This window comes from Pristiophorus japonicus, chromosome 31, assembly GCF_044704955.1.
Source record: "Pristiophorus japonicus isolate sPriJap1 chromosome 31, sPriJap1.hap1, whole genome shotgun sequence".
Taxonomy (NCBI): domain Eukaryota; kingdom Metazoa; phylum Chordata; class Chondrichthyes; family Pristiophoridae; genus Pristiophorus; species Pristiophorus japonicus.
The window spans coordinates 6,926,643-6,945,939 of record NC_092007.1 but is presented as its reverse complement, the minus strand read 5'-3'; the positions used below and the strand labels follow the sequence as shown (position 1 = coordinate 6,945,939).

Genomic DNA, 19,297 nt, shown 5'->3' with positions numbered 1-19,297 from the left:
CATCACTAAATCTAGCGGACAGGTACAACAAAATAATCAAAGTCGAAGGGAACGTTGGCCTTTGTGTTCGGGCTGGACTACTAAGTGGTGGATGGTATGTCACAGCTGTATAAAGCTCTGGTCAGACCCCATCTGGAATGACACCTGGGGCTATAAAGGTGAAATTATATGGACAGGTTGCGTAGTCTTGGCCTGTATCCGTTTGAGGTTTAAAGAAATACTTGCATTTATATAGCGCCTTTCGCGACCACCAGACATCTCAAAGCACTTTACAGCCAATGAAGTCCTTTTTGGAGTACGGTCACTGTTGTAATGTAGGAAACGCAGCAGCCAATTTACGCACAGCAAGCTCCCACAAACAGCGATGTGATAATGACCCAGATCATCTGTTTTTGTTGATGTTGATCGAGGGATAAATATTGGACCCGACATCGGGGATAATTACCCTGCTCTTCTTCGAAATAGTGGCCGTGGGATCTTTTACATCCACCTGAGAGGGCAGTTGCGGCCTTGGTCTAATGTCTCATCCAAAAGACAGCATCTCTAACAGTGCGGTGCTCCCTCAGCTCTGCCCCTCCGACAGTGCAGCACACACTCAGTACTGCCCCTCCGACTGTGCGGCGCTCCCTCAGTACTGCCCCTCCGACTGTGCGGCGCTCCCTCAGTACTGCCCCTCCGATAGTGCGGCGCTCCCTCAGTACTGCCCCTCCGACTGTGCGGCGCTCCCTCAGTACTGCCCCTCCGATAGTGCGGCGCTCCCTCAGTACTGCCCCTCCGACAGTGCGGCGCTCCCTCGGCACTGTACTGGGAGTTTCAGGCTAGATTTTTGTGCTCAAGTCCCTGGAGCGGGTCTTGAACCCACGAACTTCTGACTCAGAGGCGAGAGTGCTGCCCACTGAGCCACAGCTGACACGGTCAAGAAGGTTGAGGGGTGATCTGATCGAAGAGTTTACATTTATAAAGGTATTCGATCGGGTAGATAGAGAAACTATATCCTTTGGTGAGGCGAATTCACAATCTTAAGATTTGTGCTAAGCTGTTCGGGATTGAAATCGGGAAGCATTTTTTCCACAAAGAGGGTGGTGGAGATCTGGAACGTTCTCGTTCCCAAAAGGAGAGAAAAGATTCGACTATTCCAGCACTCCCCCAGTCCGGCCTCCCATCTTCCACGCTCCGTAACTATCAGCTCATCCAAAACTCGGCTGCCCCAGTGTCCTAACTCACACTATCCCGCTCACCCATCACCCCCTGTGCTCACTGCCCCGTGTCCTAACTCGCACCGAGTCCCGCTCACCCATCACCCCCTGTGCTCACTGCCCCGTGTCCTAACTCGCACCGAGTCCCGCTCACCCATCACCCCCTGTGCTCACTGCCCCGTGTCCTAACTCGCACCGAGTCCCGCTCGCCCATCACCCCCTGTGCTCACTGCCCCGTGTCCTAACTCGCACCAAGTCCCGCTCACCCATCACCCCCTGTGCTCACTGACCTACATTGGCTCCCAGTCCCAACAATGCCTCGATTTAAGAAAAAAATATATATTCTCACCCTCGTATTGAAATCTCTCCTTAGCCTCCTCGCCCCTCCCTATCTCTGTAACCCCCTCCAGCCCCTACACCCCTCCCTATCTCGGAACATAAGAACATAAGAATTAGGAACAGGAGTAGGCCATCTAGCCCCTCGAGCCTGCTCCGCCATTCAACAAGATCATGGATGATCTGGCCGTGGACTCAGCTCCACTTACCCGCCCGCTCTCCATAACCCTTAATTCCCTTATTGGTTAAAAATCTATCTATCTGTGATTTGAATACATTCAATGAGCTAGCCTCAACTGCTTCCTTGGGCAGAGAATTCCAGATTCACAACCCTCTGGGAGAAGAAATTCCTTCTCAACTCGGTTTTAAATTGGCTCCCCCTTATTTTGAGGCTGTGCCCCCTAGTTCTAGTCTCCCCGACCAGTAGAAACAACCTCTCTGCCTCTATCTTGTCTATCCCTTTCATTATTTTAAATGTTTCTATAAGATCACCCCTCATCCTTCTGAACTCCAACGAGTAAAGACCCAGTCTACTCATTCTATCATCATAAGGTAACCCCCCCCCCCCCCATCTCCGGAATCAGCCGAGTGAATCGTCTCTGTACCCCCTCCAAAACGAGTATTTCCTTCTTTGAGTAAGGTGACCAAAACTGCACGCAGTACTCCAGGTGCGGCCTCACCAATATCCTGTACAGTTGCAGCAGGACCTCCCTGCTTTTGTACTCCATCCCTCTCGCAATGAAGGCCAACATTCCATTCGCCTTCCTGATTACCTGCTGCACCAACTAACTTTTTGGGATTCATGCACAAGGACCCCCAGGTCCCTCTGCACCACAGCGTGTTGTAATTTCTCCCCATTCAAATAATATTCCCTTTTACTGTTTTTTTTTTCCCCAAGGTGGATGACCTCACATTTTCCGACATTGTATTACATCTGCCAAACCTTAGCCCATTCGCTTAACCTTTCTAAATCTCTTTGCAAACTCTCTGTGTCCTCTACACAACCCGATTTCCCACTAATCTTTGTGTCATCTGCAAATTTTGTTACACTACACTCTGTCCCCTCTTCCAGGTCATCTATGTATATTGTAAACAGTTGTGGTCCCAGCACTGATCCCTGTGGCACACCACTAACCACCGATTTCCAACCCGAAAAGGACCCATTTATCCCGACTCTCTGCTTTCTGTTAGCCAGCCAATTCTCAATCCATGCTAATACATTTCCTCTGACTCCGTGTACCTTTATCTTCTGCAGTAACCTTTTGTGTGGCACCTTATCGAATGCCTTTTGGAAATCTAAATACACCACATCCATCGGTACACCTCTATCCACCATGCTCGTTATATCCTCAAAGAATTACAGTAAATTAGTTAAACATGATTTCCCCTTCATGAATTCATGTTGCGTCTGCTTGATTGCACTATTCCTATCTAGATGTCCTGCTATTTCTTCCTTAATGATAGCTTCAAGCATTTTCCCCACTACAGATGTTAAACTAACCGGCCTATAGGTACCTGCCTTTTGTCTGCCCCCTTTTTTAAACCGAGGCGTTACATTAGCTGCTTTCCAATCCGCTGGTACCTCCCCAGAGTCCAGAGAATTTTGGTAGATTATAACGAATGCATCTGCTATAACTTCCGCCATCTCTTTTAATACCCTGGGATGCATTTCATCAGGACCAGGGGACTTATCTACCTTGAGTCCCATTAGCCTGTCCAGCACTACCCCACTAGTGTTAGTGATTGTCTCAAGGTCCTCCCTTCCCACATTCCCGTGACCAGCAATTTTTGGCATGGTTTTTGTGTCTTCCACTGTGAAGACCGAAGCAAAATAATTGTTTACGGTCTCAGCCATTTCCACATTTCCCATTATTAAATCCCCCTTCTCATCTTGTAAGGGACCAACATTTACTTTAGTCACTCTTTTCCGTTTTATATATATCTGTAAAAGCTTTTACGATCTGTTTTTATGTTTTGCGCAAGTTTACTTTCATAATCTATCTTTCCTTTCTTTATTGCTTTCTTAGTCATTCTTTGCTGTTGTTTAAAATTTTCCCAATCTTCTAGTTTCCCACTAACCTTGGTCACCTTATACGCATTGGTTTTTAATTTGATACTCTCCTTTATTTCCTTGGTTATCCACGGCTGGTTATCCCTTCTCTTACCGCCCTTCTTTTTCACTGGAATATATTTTTGTTGAGCACTATGAAAGAGCTCCTTAAAAGTCCTCCACTGTTCCTCAATTGAGCCTCTGTAACCTCCTCCAGCCCTTACACCCCTCCCTATCTCTGTAACCTCCTCCAGCCCCTACACCCCTCCCTATCTCTGTAACCTCCTCCAGCCCCACAAACCTCGACGATCTCTGCGCTCCTCTAATTCTGCCCTCTTGAGCATCCCTAATTTTAATCGCTCCACCATTGGGGGCCGTGCGTTCAGCCGTCTGGGTCCCGAGCTCTGGAACTCCCTCCCTAAACCTGTCTGCCCTTCTCTCTCCTCCTTTAAGACGCTCTTTAAAACCGACCACTTTGACCCAGCTTTTGGTCACCTGCCCTAATATCTCCTTAAGTGGCTCGGTGTCAAATTTTGTTCTGATAATCGCTCCTGTCAAGCGCCTTGGGATGTTTTACAATGTTGAAGGTGCTGTGCAACTGCAAGTTGTTGAGGTGCCTGCCTGTCTACTTGTGTTATCCGATTCCGAAAGCTACTGATCAGATTTCTCTCGATGGAGCTGTGCTTCCTGTAAACACTCCGGCTGACTGTTCCCGATAGTCCGGGTTTGTGTCAGAGTTTCGGCCTGTGGTGTCTGATTGCAGTCTGTGTGTTTTTTGGGGTGTGGCAGTCTCTGGAATGACTCTCCTGATTACCTAGTATGTGACTCGTCTGATAAGCCCGGCCCCGCACACCTCCACCTCCAGAATCACCAGGAAGTAGCTGGAAGAATTCAGGAAAACTCGACTTGCATTTATATAGCGCCTTTCATCTCCGGACGTCCCAAAGCGCTTTACAGCCAACGAAGCAGTTTGTTGAAATGTGCTCACTGTTGCAGTGTGGGAAACGCGGCAGCCAATTTGCGCACAGCAAGCTCCCACAAATGTGAACGACCAGATCGCGCGTCTCTTTTAGTGACGTTGGTTAAGGGCTAAATACTGGGTCCCAGGACATTGGAGAGCTCTCCCAACCCTGCGGTTCTTGCAATAGTGGCCGCGAGGTATTTTACATTCACCCGAGAGGGCAGACGGGGCCTTGGCAGTAATAACTCTACTCTCGGTGCTTCTAGCTAACTTATTGTTCGTGTTTCCTCGTTATTGTTTCCATGTCTGCGATTGCGCTGAAAACAAACAGAACCGGTTTGCCCAGGGAAACTCCAGCTACCATGGGTGAGCCTGTCGGCTATCTCAGTACTGCTGGGATAACACTTCTCGTAAACACCGGACTGACCGACCCCTCACCATTGTACACACACAACAATTTGCATTTAAACAGTGCCACAGCGCTTCGCAGGAGCGAAACAAAATTTGTCACTGAGGAAGGAGATATTTGGGGCAGGTGACCAAAAGCTGGGTCAGAGAGGTCAGTTTTAAGGAGCATCTTAAAGGAGGAGAGAGGCGGAGAGGTTTAGGAAGGGAGTTCCAGAGCTTGGGACCCAGGCAGCTGAATGCACGGCCGCCGATGGTGGAGCGATAGAAATCGCGGGTGGGGCATGCAAGAGGCCAGAATTGGATGAGCGCAGACATCTGTGGGGTTGTAGGGCTGGAGGGATTTGTAAACAAGGATGAGAATTTTGAAATTGAGATGTTGCTTAACCGGGAGCCATTGTAGGTCAGTGAGCACAGCGGGTGATGGGTGAGCGGGACTTGGTGCGAGTTAGGACATGGGGCAGTGAGCGCAGGGGGTGATGGGTGAGTGGGACTCGGTGTGAGTTAGGACACGGGGCAGTGAGCACAGGGGGTGATGGGTGAGTGGGACTCGGTGTGAGTTAGGACACGGGGCAGTGAGCACAGGGGGTGATGGGTGAGCGGGACTCGGTGCGAGTTAGGACACGGGGCAGTGGGTGATGGGTGAGCGGGACTCGGTGTGAGTTAGGACACGGGGCAATGAGCTCAGGGGGTGATGGGTGAGCGGGACTTGGTGCGAGTTAGGACATGAGACAGCCGAGTTTTGGATCAGCTCTAGTTGGAGGAGGATAGAGTGGTCAACTGTGTCAAAGACTGCTGACATTTCGACTTGATCTACTTTACCCTCCCGGCCTCCCCTGTACACACACTGGAGTTACCTCCCTCACCTGTATACTTGGCCTCCAGACACCCGGCAGACTTTCTGGAACCTTAAGCCTTACTTGGCACGATTCCACCCTCCACCAGACACATTTATTTAGCAAGTTGTATCACGTCAGTAGCGTTTACTCTCTGCCCTTCTTGTTTACGAATGACTCGTGTTCTATTCTTGAAACTGCTCTTTTATATTGTGCACATGTCTGCAGATAACCGGAATTGAAACCCATCCCTTCCCACCAACACTGCCCAGAATAAACTCGGCCGCAGATGTAAAAAAAATTGCCAACGCCGTCAAAAGTTTTACAAATTCTATTTGACACCCCTGCTCGGGTTCACTCCTGGTTTGCGGGCCTTGGCCTGCTTGTAGGCTCCTCTCTGATTGGAACAGGAGGAGGCCCATTCAGCCCCTCGAGCCTGTTACACAGGAACAGGAGGAGGCCCATTCAGCCCCTCGAGCCTGTTACACAGGAACAGGAGGAGGTCCATTCAGCCCCTCGAGCCTGTTCCGCCATTCAATTAGATCGTCGCTGAACTGTGTCTTAACCCCATTTACCTGCCTTGGTTCCGTTTCCCTTGATACCCTTAACCCCCAAAAATTGTATTTATCTCAGTTTTGACATTTTCAATTGACTACAAGTCAACAGCTTTTGGGGGAGAGAGTTCCAGATTCCCACACCCCATTGTGTGAAGAAGTGCTTGGTGACATCACCCCTGAACGGCCTGGCTCTAATTTTAATGTTACGGGTGATTGGGACTTGGTGCAAGTTAGGACACAGGGAAGTGAGCACAGGGGGTGATGGGTGAGTGGGACTCTGTGCGAGTTAGGACACTGGGCAGTGAGCAAAGGGGGTGATGGGTGAGCGAGACTCGGTGTGAGTTAGGACACGGGGTGATGGGTGAGTGGGACTCGGTGCGAGTTAGGACACTGGGCAGTGAGCACAGGGGGTGATGGGTGAGTGGGACTCGGTGCGGGTTAGGACACGGGGTCAGTGAGCACAGGGGGTGATGGGTGAGTGGGACTCGGTGCGGGTTAGGACACGGGGTCAGTGAGCACAGGGGGTGATGGGTGAGTGGGACTCTGTGCGGGTTAGGACACGGGGCAGCCGAGTTTTGGATCACCTCTAGTTTACATCGGGTAGAATGTGGGAGGCCAGCCAGGAATTTTAAGCAACAGCAAAGAATGACTAAAAAGGCAATAAAGAAAGGGAAGATAGATTACGAAGGTAAACTTGCGCAAAACAAAAACAGATAGTAAAAGCTTTTACAGATATATGAAATGGAAAAGAGTGACTAAAGTAAATGTTGGTTCCTTTAGAAGATGAAAAGGGGGATTTAATAATGGGAAATGTGGAAATGGCTGAGACCGTAAACAATTATTTTGCTTCCGTCTTCACAGTGGAAGACACAAAAACCATGCCAAAATTTGCAGGCCACAGGAATGTGGGAATGGAGGACCTTGAGACAATCACTATCACTAGGTGGGTAGTGCTGGACAGGCTAATGGGACTGAAGGTAGACAAGTCCCCTGGTCCTGATGAAATGCATCCCAGGGTATTAAAAGAGATGGCGGAAGTTATAGCAGATGCATTCGTTATAATTTACCAAAATTCTCTGGACTCTGGGGAGGTACCAGCGGATTGGAAAGCAGCTAATGTAACGCCTCTGTTTAAAAAAGGGGGCAGGCAAAAGGCAGGTAACTATAGGCCGGTTAGTTTAACATCTGTAGTGGGGAAAATGCTTGAAACTATCATTTAAGGAAGAAATAGCGGGACATCTAGATAGGAATAGTGCAATCAAGCAGATGCAGCATGGATTCATGAAGGGGAAATCATGTTTAACTAACTTACTGTAATTCTTTGAGGATATAACGAGCATGGTGGATAGAGGTGTACCGATGGATGTGGTGTATTTAGATTTCCAAAAGGCATTCGATAAGGTGCCACACAAAAGGTTACTGCAGAAGATAGAGGTACGCGGGGTCAGTGGAAATGTATTAGCATGGATAGAGAATTGGCTGGCTAACAGAAAGCAGAGAGTCGGGATAAATGGGTCCTTTTCCGGTTGGAAATCAATGGTTAGTGGTGTGCCACAGGGATCAGTGCTGGGACCACAACTGTTTACAATATATATAGATGACCTGGAAGAGGGGACAGAGTGTAGTGCAACAAAATTTGCAGATGACACTATTAGTGGGAAAGCGGGTTGTGTAGAGGACTCAGAGAGGCTGCAAGGAGATTTGGATAGGTTAAGCGAATGGGCTAAGGTTTGGCAGATGGAATTCAATGTCGGAAAGTGTGAGGTCATCCACCTTGGGGGAAAAAAAACAGTAAAAGGGAATATTATTTGAATGGGGAGAAATTACAACATGCTGTGGTGCAGAGGGACCTGGGGTCCTTGTACATGAATCCCAAAAAGTTAGTTTGCAGGTGCAGCAGGTAATCAGGAAGGTGAATGGAATGTTGGCCTTCATTGCGAGAGGGATGGAGTACAAAAGCAGGGAGGTCCTGCTGCAACTGTACAGGGTATTGGTGAGGCCGCACCTGGAGTACTGCGTGCAGTTTTGGTCGCCTTACTTGAGGAAGGATATACTGGCTTTGGAGGGGGTACAGAGACGATTCACTAGGCTGATTCCGGAGATGAGGGGGTTACCTTATGATGATAGATTGAGTAGACTGGGTCTTTACTCGTTGGAGTTCGGAAGAATGAGGGGATGATCTTATAGAAACATTTAAGATTATGAAGGGGATAGACAAGATAGAGGCGGGGAGGTTGTTTCCACTGTTCGGGGAGACTAGAACTAGGGGGCACAGCCTCAAAATACGGAGGAGCCAATTTAAAACCGAGTTGAGAAGGAATTTCTTCTCCCAGAGGGTTGGGAATCTGTGGAATTCTCTGCCCAAGGAAGCAGTTGAGGCTAGCTCATTGAAAGTTTTCAAGTCAAAGATAGATAGATTTTTAACCAATAAGGGAATTAAGGGTTACGGGGAGAGGGCGGGTAAGTGGAGCTGAGTCCACGACCAGATCAGCCATGATCTTGTTGAATGGCGGAGCAGGCTCGAGGGGCTAGATGGCCTACTCCTGTTCCTAATTCTTATGTTCTTATGAATGTGTTGGAATAGTCAAGTCTGGAGGTAACGGAGGCAGGGATGAGGGTTTCAGCAGCGGATGAGCTGAGGCAGGGGGTGGAGACGGGCGATGTTGCAGAGGTGGAAACAGGCGGGTTTAGTTATGCTGTGCATATGTGGCCGGAAGCCCATTTCAGGGTCAAATGTGACCCCGAGGTTGCGAACAGTCTGGTTCAGCCTCAGACAGGAGTTGGGGAGAGGGATGGAGTCAGTGTCTAGGGAACGCAGTTTGTGGTGGGGACCGAAAACAATGCTTCGGTCTTCCCAATATTCAATTGGGGAAAATTTCTGCTCATCCTGAACTGGATGTCGGACCGTGGAAGGGTCGAGAGAAGTGTTAGTGATGTAGAACTGGGTGTCGTCGCCGTACATGTGAAAATTGACGACTATTCCAATGCACTCCTGGCTGGCCTCCCACATTCTGCGCTACGTAAACTAGAGGTGATCCAAAACTCAGCTGCCCCCGTGTCCTAACTCGCACCCAGTCCCGTTCACTCATCACCCCGTGTGCACACTGCCCTGTGTCCTAACTCGCACCGAGTCCCACTCACCCATCACCCCCTGTGCTCACTGCCCCGTGTCCTAACTCGCACTGAGTCCCGCTCACCCATCACCCCCTGTGCTCACTGTCCCCGTATCCTAACTCGCACCCAGTCCCGCTCACTCATCACCCCCTGTGCTCACTGTCCCCGTGTCCTAACTCGCACTGAGTCCCACTCACCCATCACCCCCTGTGCTCACTGCCCCGTGTCCTAACTCGCACCCAGTCCCACTCACCCATCACCCCCTGTGCTCGCTGACCTACATTGGCTCCTGGTTAAGCAACGCCTCTATTTCAAAATTCTCATCCTTGTTTTCAAATCCTTCCTCGCCCCCTCCCTATCTCTGTAACCCCCTCCAGCCCCTGCACCCCTCCCTATCTCTGTAATCCCCTCCAGTCCCTGCACCCCTCCCTATCTCTGTAACCCCCTCCAGCCCCTGAAGCCATCCCTATCTCTGTAACCTCCTCCAGCCCCTACACCCCTCCCTATCTCTGTAACCTCCTCCAGCCCCTACACCCCTCCCTATCTCTGTAACCTCCTCCAGCCCCTACACCCCTCCCTATCTCTGTAACCTCCTCCAGCCCCTACACTCCTCCCTATCTCTCTAACCTCCTCCAGCCCCTACACCCCTCCGTATCTCTCTAACCTCCTCCAGCCCCTACACCCCTCCCTATCTCTCTAACCTCCTCCAGCCCCTACACCCCTCCGTATCTCTGTAACTTCCTCCAGTGCCCGATCTTTAGGTAAAATACGGTGCTGAGTTGAGGCTATCTGTTCCAGTTCAGATAGCATTGGGTCCATGATGTGCTCGTGTTGTGATGTTGTATCCGAATGTATCGAGGGCGAGGAATCCGGTGTGTGTGTTGGAATGTGCCCCACGCCCCGACACGTCACGTTACATTGGGCTGATACATTTATCCGCTGTGTGTGTGGCGGCGTGGCTAAACCAGGAACCTGTGTCCGCATTATCTCCAGAGGCCACACAGGTCGCTGACCAACCGTGGTCCCTTGGAACAGCCGCGAGAACTTGCATTTATATAGCGCCTTTAACATAGTAAAAGGTCCCCGAAGGCGCTTCACAGGAACGCCTATCGGACAAAATCTGACACTGAGCCACATAGGGAGATATCAGGGGACGGGTGACCAACAGTTTGGTCAAAGATGTCGGTTTTAAGGAGCATCTTAAAAAGGCGGAGAGGTTTAGGGAGGGAATTCCAGAGCTTGGGGCCCAGGCACTTGAAGGCACGGCCACCGATGGTGGAGCGATGGAAATCGGGATTTGCAAGAGGGCAGAATTGGAGGAGCGCAGAGTTCTGGGGCTGGAGGAGGTTACAGCGATAGGGAGAGGTGTAGGGGCTGGAGGAGGTTACAGAGATAGGGAGGGGTGTAGGGGCTGGAGGAGGTTACAGAGATAGGGAGGGGTGTAGCGGCTGGAGGAGGTTACAGAGATAGGGAGGGGTGTAGGGGCTGGCGGAGGTTACAGAGATAGGGAGAGGTGTAGGGGCTGGAGGAGGTTACAGAGATAGGGAGGGGTGTAGGGGCTGGAGGAGGTTACAGAGATAGGGAGAGGTGTAGGGGCTGGAGGAGGTTACAGAGATAGGGAGAGGTGTTGGGGCTGGAGGAGGTTACAGAGATAGGGAGAGGTGTAGGGGCTGGAGGAGGTTACAGAGATAGGGAGGGGTGTAGGGGCTGGAGGAGGTTACAGAGATAGGGAGAGGTGTAGGGGCTGGAGGAGGTTACAGAGATAGGGAGAGGTGTTGGGGCTGGAGGAGGTTACAGAGATAGGGAGGGGTGTAGGGGCTGGAGGAGGTTAGAGATAGGGAGGATGAGAATCTTAAAATGGAGGTGTTGCGGACCAGCAACTAATGTAGGTCAGTGAACACGGGGTGATGGGTGAGCGGGACAGCAGAGTTCAGGGTGAGCTCAAGATTGTGGAAGATGGGAGGCAGGCTGGGAAGGTACATTGGCTGTTTGGGGGACGCAGGAGTGAGTGTACCAGGTGTTCTGAATTTCAGCTGTACTGAATGGTTAAGGAAAGTGACTGAAAATCTGACAGAAGGGTGGAGCATTGTCCACTTGAGGAAGAGTTCGGAGCCCGCGAGTTTGGAGGCTCAATGGGCCGCCGAGTTGAGAAAAAAGGCACCAGGGATGGGGATTGAATGGGGCACGAAAAATGGATGTGTTTCTGAAAAGGAGGATTGAGAGATAGGGTGTGAAAGAAGGAACGTGCATTTATATAGCACCTTGCACAACCTCAGGACGTCCCAAAGCGCTTTACAGCCAAGTAAGTATTTTTTTGAAGTGTGGTCACTTGTAATGTTAGCAACGCGACAACCAATTTGTGCAGAACAAGCTCCCACACTCAGCAATGTGATGATGACCCAGATAATCTGTTTGTGATTTTGGTTGAGGGATAAATATTGGCCCAAGGACACCGACACCGGGGAGAACTCTCCCTGCTCTTCCTCCAATAGTGTCATGTGATCTTTTACATCCACCTGAGGGGGCAGACGGGGCCTCGGTTTAACGTCTCATCCGAAAGATGTCACCTCTGAAAGTACCTTGTCCTGGGAATGTTTGATGGGACAGTGTAGAGGGAGCTTTACTCTGTATCTAACCCCCTGTTACCTGCCCTGGGAGTGTGTGATGGGACAATGTAGAGGGGGCTTTACTCTGTATCTAACCCCCTGTACCTGCCCTGGGGGTGTTTGATGGGACAGTGTAGAGGGAGCTTTACTCTGTATCTAACCCCGTGCTGTACCTGTACCTGCCCTGGGAGTGTTTGATGGGACAGTGTAGAGGGAGCTTTACTCTGTATCTAACCCCATGCTGTACCTGTACCTGCCCTGGGAGTGTTTGATGGGACAGTGTAGAGGGAGCTTTACTCTGTATCTAACCCCATGCTGTACCTGTACCTGTCCTGGGAGTGTTTGATGGGACAGTGTAGAGGGAGCTTTACTCTGTATCTAACCCTGTGCTGTACCTGTACCTGCCCTGGGAGTGTTTGATGGGACACTGTCGAGGCAGTACGATGACTTATTCTGTTTCTCCTTTGCTCTCCGTATCTCAGAGAGTCCAATGGAATCGGGTTCAACGACTGGAGCCATTGTGGGCGGGATCATTGCGGCCATTGTCATCCTGACTGTGCTGGTGACGGCGGTGTTGATATTTAAGAATCAGCGGAAGAATGTAACCGCCGAGGATGACGAGTGAGTTACTGAGCCTGTGTTCAAAGTTTACTGACTTCTTTTCCCCACTTCACCAGACAGATACTTCAGTCACGAGGGGAGAGGTGGGGGCACAGTGGCTTGGCCTCCGACCTTTCACCCCTCAGTCCCCAGGCTCAGTCACAGCCCTGGGGGGATGGGATGGATATCCACCAGGCCTACTCACCATTGGGGTGGGGGGGGCGGTGTGTAACAGGAAGTGCTGCCGCCATTGGGGTGACGGGAAGTGCCGCCATTGGGGTGACGGGAAGTGCCGCCATTGGGGTGACGGGAAGTGCCGCCATTGGGGTGACGGGAAGTGCTGCCATTGGGGTGACGGGAAGTGCTGCCATTGGGGTGACGGGAAGTGCCGCCATTGGGGTGACGGGAAGTGCCGCCATTGGGGTGACGGGAAGTGCCGCCATTGGGGTGACGGGAAGTGCCGCCATTGGGGTGACGGGAAGTGCCGCCATTGGGGTGACGGGAAGTGCCGCCATTGGGGTGACGGGAAGTGCCGCCATTGGGGTGACGGGAAGTGCCGCCATTGGGGTGACGGGAAGTGCCGCCATTGGGGTGACGGGAAGTGCCGCCATTGGGGTGACGGGAAGTGCCGCCATTGGGGTGACGGGAAGTGCCGCCATTGGGGTGACGGGAAGTGCCGCCATTGGGGTGACGGGAAGTGCCGCCATTGGGGTGACGGGAAGTGCCGCCATTGGGGTGACGGGAAGTGCCGCCATTGGGGTGACGGGAAGTGCCGCCATTGGGGTGACGGGAAGTGCCGCCATTGGGGTGACGGGAAGTGCCGCCATTGGGGTGACGGGAAGTGCCGCCATTGGGGTGACGGGAAGTGCCGCCATTGGGGTGACGGGAAGTGCCGCCATTGGGGTGACGGGAAGTGCCGCCATTGGGGTGACGGGAAGTGCCGCCATTGGGGTGACGGGAAGTGCCGCCATTGGGGTGACGGGAAGTGCCGCCATTGGGGTGACGGGAAGTGCCGCCATTGGGGTGACGGGAAGTGCCGCCATTGGGGTGACGGGAAGTGCCGCCATTGGGGTGACGGGAAGTGCCGCCATTGGGGTGACGGGAAGTGCCGCCATTGGGGTGACGGGAAGTGCCGCCATTGGGGTGACGGGAAGTGCCGCCATTGGGGTGACGGGAAGTGCCGCCATTGGGGTGACGGGAAGTGCCGCCATTGGGGTGACGGGAAGTGCCGCCATTGGGGTGACGGGAAGTGCCGCCATTGGGGTGACGGGAAGTGCCGCCATTGGGGTGACAGGAAGTCAGGAAGTGCCAGAAGTGCAGCCGTGCTACGCTGTACTAAGACACAGGGTTGCAGCAGGGTCTATCTGCCGGAGGAGTGCTCGATCCAGCGTTCCCGACTCCAGTGCCGTTCTGCGAAAACCCCAAGTTGGGAATCCCCGGATGTGAGAATCCAGCGTCGGACAATTGTCCCTGCTTGCTGCCCATCCAAAGGGCCAGTCCTGAACTTGTCTCTCGATACTGCCATGCACTGTAACGTGGCTGCGGCAGTGCATTGGTTATGTTACCAGGACTAGTAATCCCGGGACACGCGTTCAAACCCCACCACAACTATTCGAAATCCGTTTCTCAAAAGCCGGTCTGGGCAAAAGTGACCCGTGAAGCTGTCTGATCGACCCAACTGGTTCACCGATGCGCTTTAGGGAAGGAAATCTGCGTCCTTACCCGGTCTGGGCCTATAGGTGACTCCAGTCCTACACACCACTGTGGTTGATTTTAACTACGCTCTGAGCAAACCCCTCTGTTGTATCTCCCCAGCGACCAGTGCTTGAAGAAGGTGGCAAGCGGATATTAATGTGTGGCTGGAATCGGGAGCTCAGTGTGCATGGTTGAGCTGGTGAAGGAATCTCAGACACAGACCCCCGGCCTGTTACACTTGTATTACAGTATACCTCTTTATTTAAAAAAAAAAGTCTTTGAAAGATATTCGGGAAGAAATGTAACATTTACAATGATCCCATTATTTATATCTACCGATATGTTTTTATTGCAGGTTTGAGCCTCCAAACTACAAACCTCCGCCTCCAAAACCCACCTCGACCGAACTCTCAAAGGTATTTTGTGCTCCAGTTATTTAGAAAGAAAGACTTGCATTTATAAAGCACCTTTCACCACCTCAGGACATCTCAAAGCGCCTCACAGCCAATGAAGTACTTTTGGAGTGTAGTCACTGTTGTATTGTGGGAAATGCGGCAGTTAACTTGCGCACAGCAAGCTCCCACACACAGCAATGTGGTAATGACCAGATCATCTGTTTTAGTGATGTTGGTTAAGAGTTAAATATTGGCCCCAGGAATAACACCCCCTGCTCTTCTTTCACTGGTGGCCGTGGGATCTTTTACATCCACCTGAGGGAGCAGATGGGGCCTCGGTTTAACATCTCATCCGAAAGTACCGCCCCTCCGACAGTGCGGCGCTCCCTCAGTACCGCCCCTCCGACAGTGCGGCGCTCCCTCAGTACCGCCCCTCCGACAGTGCGGCGCTCCCTCAGTACTGCCCCTCCGACAGTGCGGCGCTCCCTCAGTACCGCCCCTCCGACAGTGCGGTGCTCCCTCAGTACTGCCCCTCCGACAGTGCGGCGCTCCCTCAGTACTGCCCCTCCGACAGTGCGGCGCTCCCTCAGTACCGCCCCTCCGACAGTGCGGCGCTCCCTCAGTACCGCCCCTCCGACAGTGCGGCGCTCCCTCAGTACCGCCCCTCCGACAGTGCGGCGCTCCCTCAGTACCGCCCCTCCGACAGTGCGGCGCTCCCTCAGTACCGCCCTGGGAATGTCGGCCTGGATTTTGTGCGGAAGTCCCTGGAGTGGGGCTTGAACCCACGGCCCTCTGACTCTGGGCCGAGAGGTGTACCCACTGAACCACGGCTGGCACCTGGTTATGATGGCCCACCACCGCAGTTTCTTGGATGCAAAGAATGTTCCGATGTCATCACCTGCAAGGTTAAAGCTTACTTTGCACTTCCTTAGATTGAGAAAACGGAAGTCGACAAAATGGAGAGCGTTCCTCTCAACACGACCTACTTCGAAACCAGTGGTGAGGATGATAATGGGATGGTGAGTGTCAGAGAGGCTGGGACAGTCATTCTGTCGAGGGATTTAACGCAGAAAAATGCGCGGTGATAAATTTTGGTGGGTAGAACGAGGAGAGGCAATATAAACTAAAGGGGGTGCATGAACAGAGAGATCTGGCGGGGGGGGGGGGGGGATGTGTGGACAAATCGCTGAAGGTGGCAGGGCAGGTTGGGAACGCTGTCTTTTAAAAACAGCACACAGGATTCTGGTCTCTCTGCCTCTATTTATAGAGAACAAAAATAAGGAAGTTATGCTGAACCTTTACACAGCACTGGTTAGGCCCCCATCTGGGCACCACACTTTAGGAAGGATGTGAAGGCCTGAGAGAGGGTACGGAGGGAGATTGACCAGAATGGTCCCGGGGGATGTGGGACTTCAGTGACGGGGAGAGACTGGAGAAGCCGGGGTTGTTCTCCTCGGAGCAGAGAAGGTCGAGAGGAGATTTGATCGAGGTGTTCAGAATCACGAGGGGGGTTTTGACGGAGTAAATCAGGAGGAACTGTTCCCCGGGGCAGGAGGGTGGGTAACCAGAGGGACACAGATTGACGATAATCGGTCAAGAACCCGAGGGGGAGATGAGGAGAATGTTTGTACGCAGCGAGTTGTTGTGATCTGGAACGCGCTGCTTGAAAGGTCGGTCGGAGCAGGTTCACACGGGCAACTGTTTAGACGCCTCTGATTTGGAGCATATTTGAATGCAATAACTTGTATTCATATAGCACCTTGTACATAGCAAAACATCCCGAGGCGCTTAACAGGAGCGTTTTTTCAGACAAAATTTGACACCGAGCCACAGAAGGAGAGATTTGGGGCAAGCAGGTGACCAAAAGCTCGGTCAAAGAGGTGGGTTTTAAGCAGCGTCTTAAAGGAGAAGAGAGCGAGAGGCGGAGAGGTTTAGGGAGGGAATTCCAGAAATCAGGGCCCAGGCAGCTGAAGGCACAGCCGCCATTGGTGGAGTGATGGAAATGGGGGGATATGAGCAAGAGGCCAGAATTGGAGGAGGTTACAGAGATAGGGAGGGGTGTAGGGGCTGGAGGAGGTTACAGAGATAGGGAGGGGTGTAGGGGCTGGAGGAGGTTACAGAGATAGGGAGGGGTGTAGGGGCTGGAGGAGGTTACAGAGATAGGGAGGGGTGTAGGGGCTGGAGGAGGTTACAGAGATAGGGAGGAGTGTAGGGGCTGGAGGAGGTTACAGAGATAGAGGGGTATGAGGAGGCCATGGAGGGATTTCAACACAAAGATGAGAATTGTTCAATTGGAGGTTGGGAGATGCGTGTGGTTGAATATCAGGCGGGTGCTCACCATCTAGGCTTGTGTCGTGGGGGTGTTGGTGGAGGGGAGGGGCTTCAGAGGTCACAGTCAGTGTGGGTGGGGAGGGGCTTCAGAGGTCACGGTCAGTGGGGGGGGTTCAGAGGTCACAGTCAGTGGGGCGGGTTGGGGTCAGGGGTTCAGAGGTCACGGTCAGTGGGGGTGGGGATGGGGTTCAGAGGTTGTGGTCAGTTTGGGGGAGGGGGGATGCGGTGGGGAAGAGGTGGGACTGCTCACAATTGATGCTCTGCTTTATCTCTCTCTCCCTTTCTCCGCAGACCCTCACCCAGTATTACGACGAGCCCGGGGCGGGCTCCGACCTCAAGTCCCCCAACGACAGCGCCCCCGGAGAGTACTTGGAGCAGGAGAACCCCATTTACAATGACTTCTCCGCCCCGGAGGACCAACACCGGCAGAGCCAGGAGTTTGTGTCGAAGGGAATGTACGTGTAGGATTTGGGCCTCCCCGCTCCCCCAGCCCTGCCACATCACCGCTCCCCTAAACACCTTTACTCCTCTTAACACTAACTGACCGCTGTGTTGGCCCCCTCTTCCCGCACAACGTGGCCGCAGGATATTCTCGGCACTGTGGGAACTCGCGATGGGCCCTTTGGGTAGTGAGGTGCAGGGGTGGGGTTTGGGGGGTAGAAGCACCAGAACCACTGCCTCCCCCCCACTTTCCCCAACTTCCCGCGGAGCACGATTGCCCTGCGACCTCACTTGAGTTTGAGGCTCTCGACTGGCAGAAACTAGGCCACAGAGTCTGACTGGGGCCTAGTCCTGAACTGTACACTGCAGGGCGGGGAGGGGAGGGGGTCGTGGGATCACACTATGGGGTGGAGAAGGGGTCGTGGGGTCACACTACGGGGTGGAGAGGGGGTCGTGGGGTCACACTACGGGGTGGAGAGGGGGTCGTGGGTCACACTACGGGGTGGAGAGGGGGTCGTGGGGTCACACTGCGGGGTGGAGAGGGGGTCGTGGGTCACACTGCGGGGTGGAGAGGGGGTCGTGGGTCACACTGCGGGGTGGAGAGGGGGTCGTGGGTCACACTGCGGGGTGGAGAGGGGGTCGTGGGGTCACACTACGGAGTGGAGAGGAGGTCGCGGGGTCATACGGGGTGGAGAGGGGGTCGCGGGGTCACACTGCGGGGTGGAGAGGGGGTCGTGGGGTCACACTGCGGGGTGGAGAGGGGGTTGCTGGGTCACACTGCGGGGTGGAGAGGGGGTTGTGGGTCACACTGCGGGGTGGAGAGGGGGTCGCGGGGTCACACTACGGGGTGGAGAGGGGGTCGCGGGGTCACACTACGGGGTGGAGAGGGGGTCGCTGGGTCACACTGCAGGGTGGAGAGGGGGTTGTGGGTCACTGCGGGGTGGAGAGGGGGTCGTGGGGTCACACTGCGGGGTGGAGAGGGGGTCGCTGGGTCACACTGCGGGGTGGAGAGGGGGTCGTGGGTCACACTGCGGGGTGGAGAGGGGGTTGTGGGTCACTGCGGGGTGGAGAGGGGGTCGTGGGGTCACACTGCAGGGTGGAGAGGGGGTCGCGGGGTCACACTACGGGGTGGAGAGGGGGTTGTGGGTCACTGCGGGGTGGAGAGGGGGTCGTGGGGTCACACTGCAGGGTGGAGAGGGGGTCGCGGGGTCACACTACGGGGTGGAGAGGGGGTCGTGGGTCACACTGCGGGGTGGAGAGGGGGTCGTGGGGTCACACTGCGGGGTGGAGAGGGGGTCGTGGGGTCACACTGCGGGGTGGAGAGGGGGTCGCTGGGTCACACTACGGGGTGGAGAGGGGGTCGTGGGGTCACACTACGGGGTGGAGAGGGGGTCGCTGGGTCACACTACGGGGTGGAGAGGGGGTCGCTGGGTCACACTGCGGGGTGGAGAGGGGGTCGTGGGGTCACACTGCGGGGTGGAGAGGGGGTCGTGGGGTCACACTGCGGGGTGGAGAGGGGGTCGTGGGGTCACACTGCGGGGTGGAGGGGGGTTGTGGGTCACACTGCGGGGTGGAGAGGGGGTCGCTGGGTCACACTACCTCCCTAGCTCCCTCTCCCGATTTTCCCCCCCCCCCCCCCCCACCATCGCCCAGTGTTGGACCAGGGCACTGAGTGAGATGCCAGTGGGGGGGTGTCCATTGCCACTCACTGCGTGCGGATGGTTGGGTCCAATTGGACAGGAACGAGGGATTGGCAGAAAGAGGGGGGGAGAGA

At 53.6% G+C, this 19,297-nt stretch overlaps 1 protein-coding gene across 1 annotated transcript in view; it reads left to right on the top strand.

The window, feature by feature from the left end:
• The window catches only part of LOC139240381 (nectin-2-like), an 83,631-nt gene extending 65,751 nt beyond the window's left edge, over positions 1-17,880 (top strand). The window contains exons 6-9 of the mRNA XM_070868866.1: positions 12,544-12,682; positions 14,712-14,772; positions 15,684-15,770; positions 17,374-17,880. Coding sequence (XP_070724967.1) covers positions 12,544-12,682; positions 14,712-14,772; positions 15,684-15,770; positions 17,374-17,547 — 461 coding nt within the window. The 3' untranslated portion in view covers positions 17,548-17,880. The remainder of the gene's footprint in view (positions 1-12,543; positions 12,683-14,711; positions 14,773-15,683; positions 15,771-17,373) is intronic.
• The last annotated feature ends 1,417 nt before the right edge of the window (positions 17,881-19,297 follow it).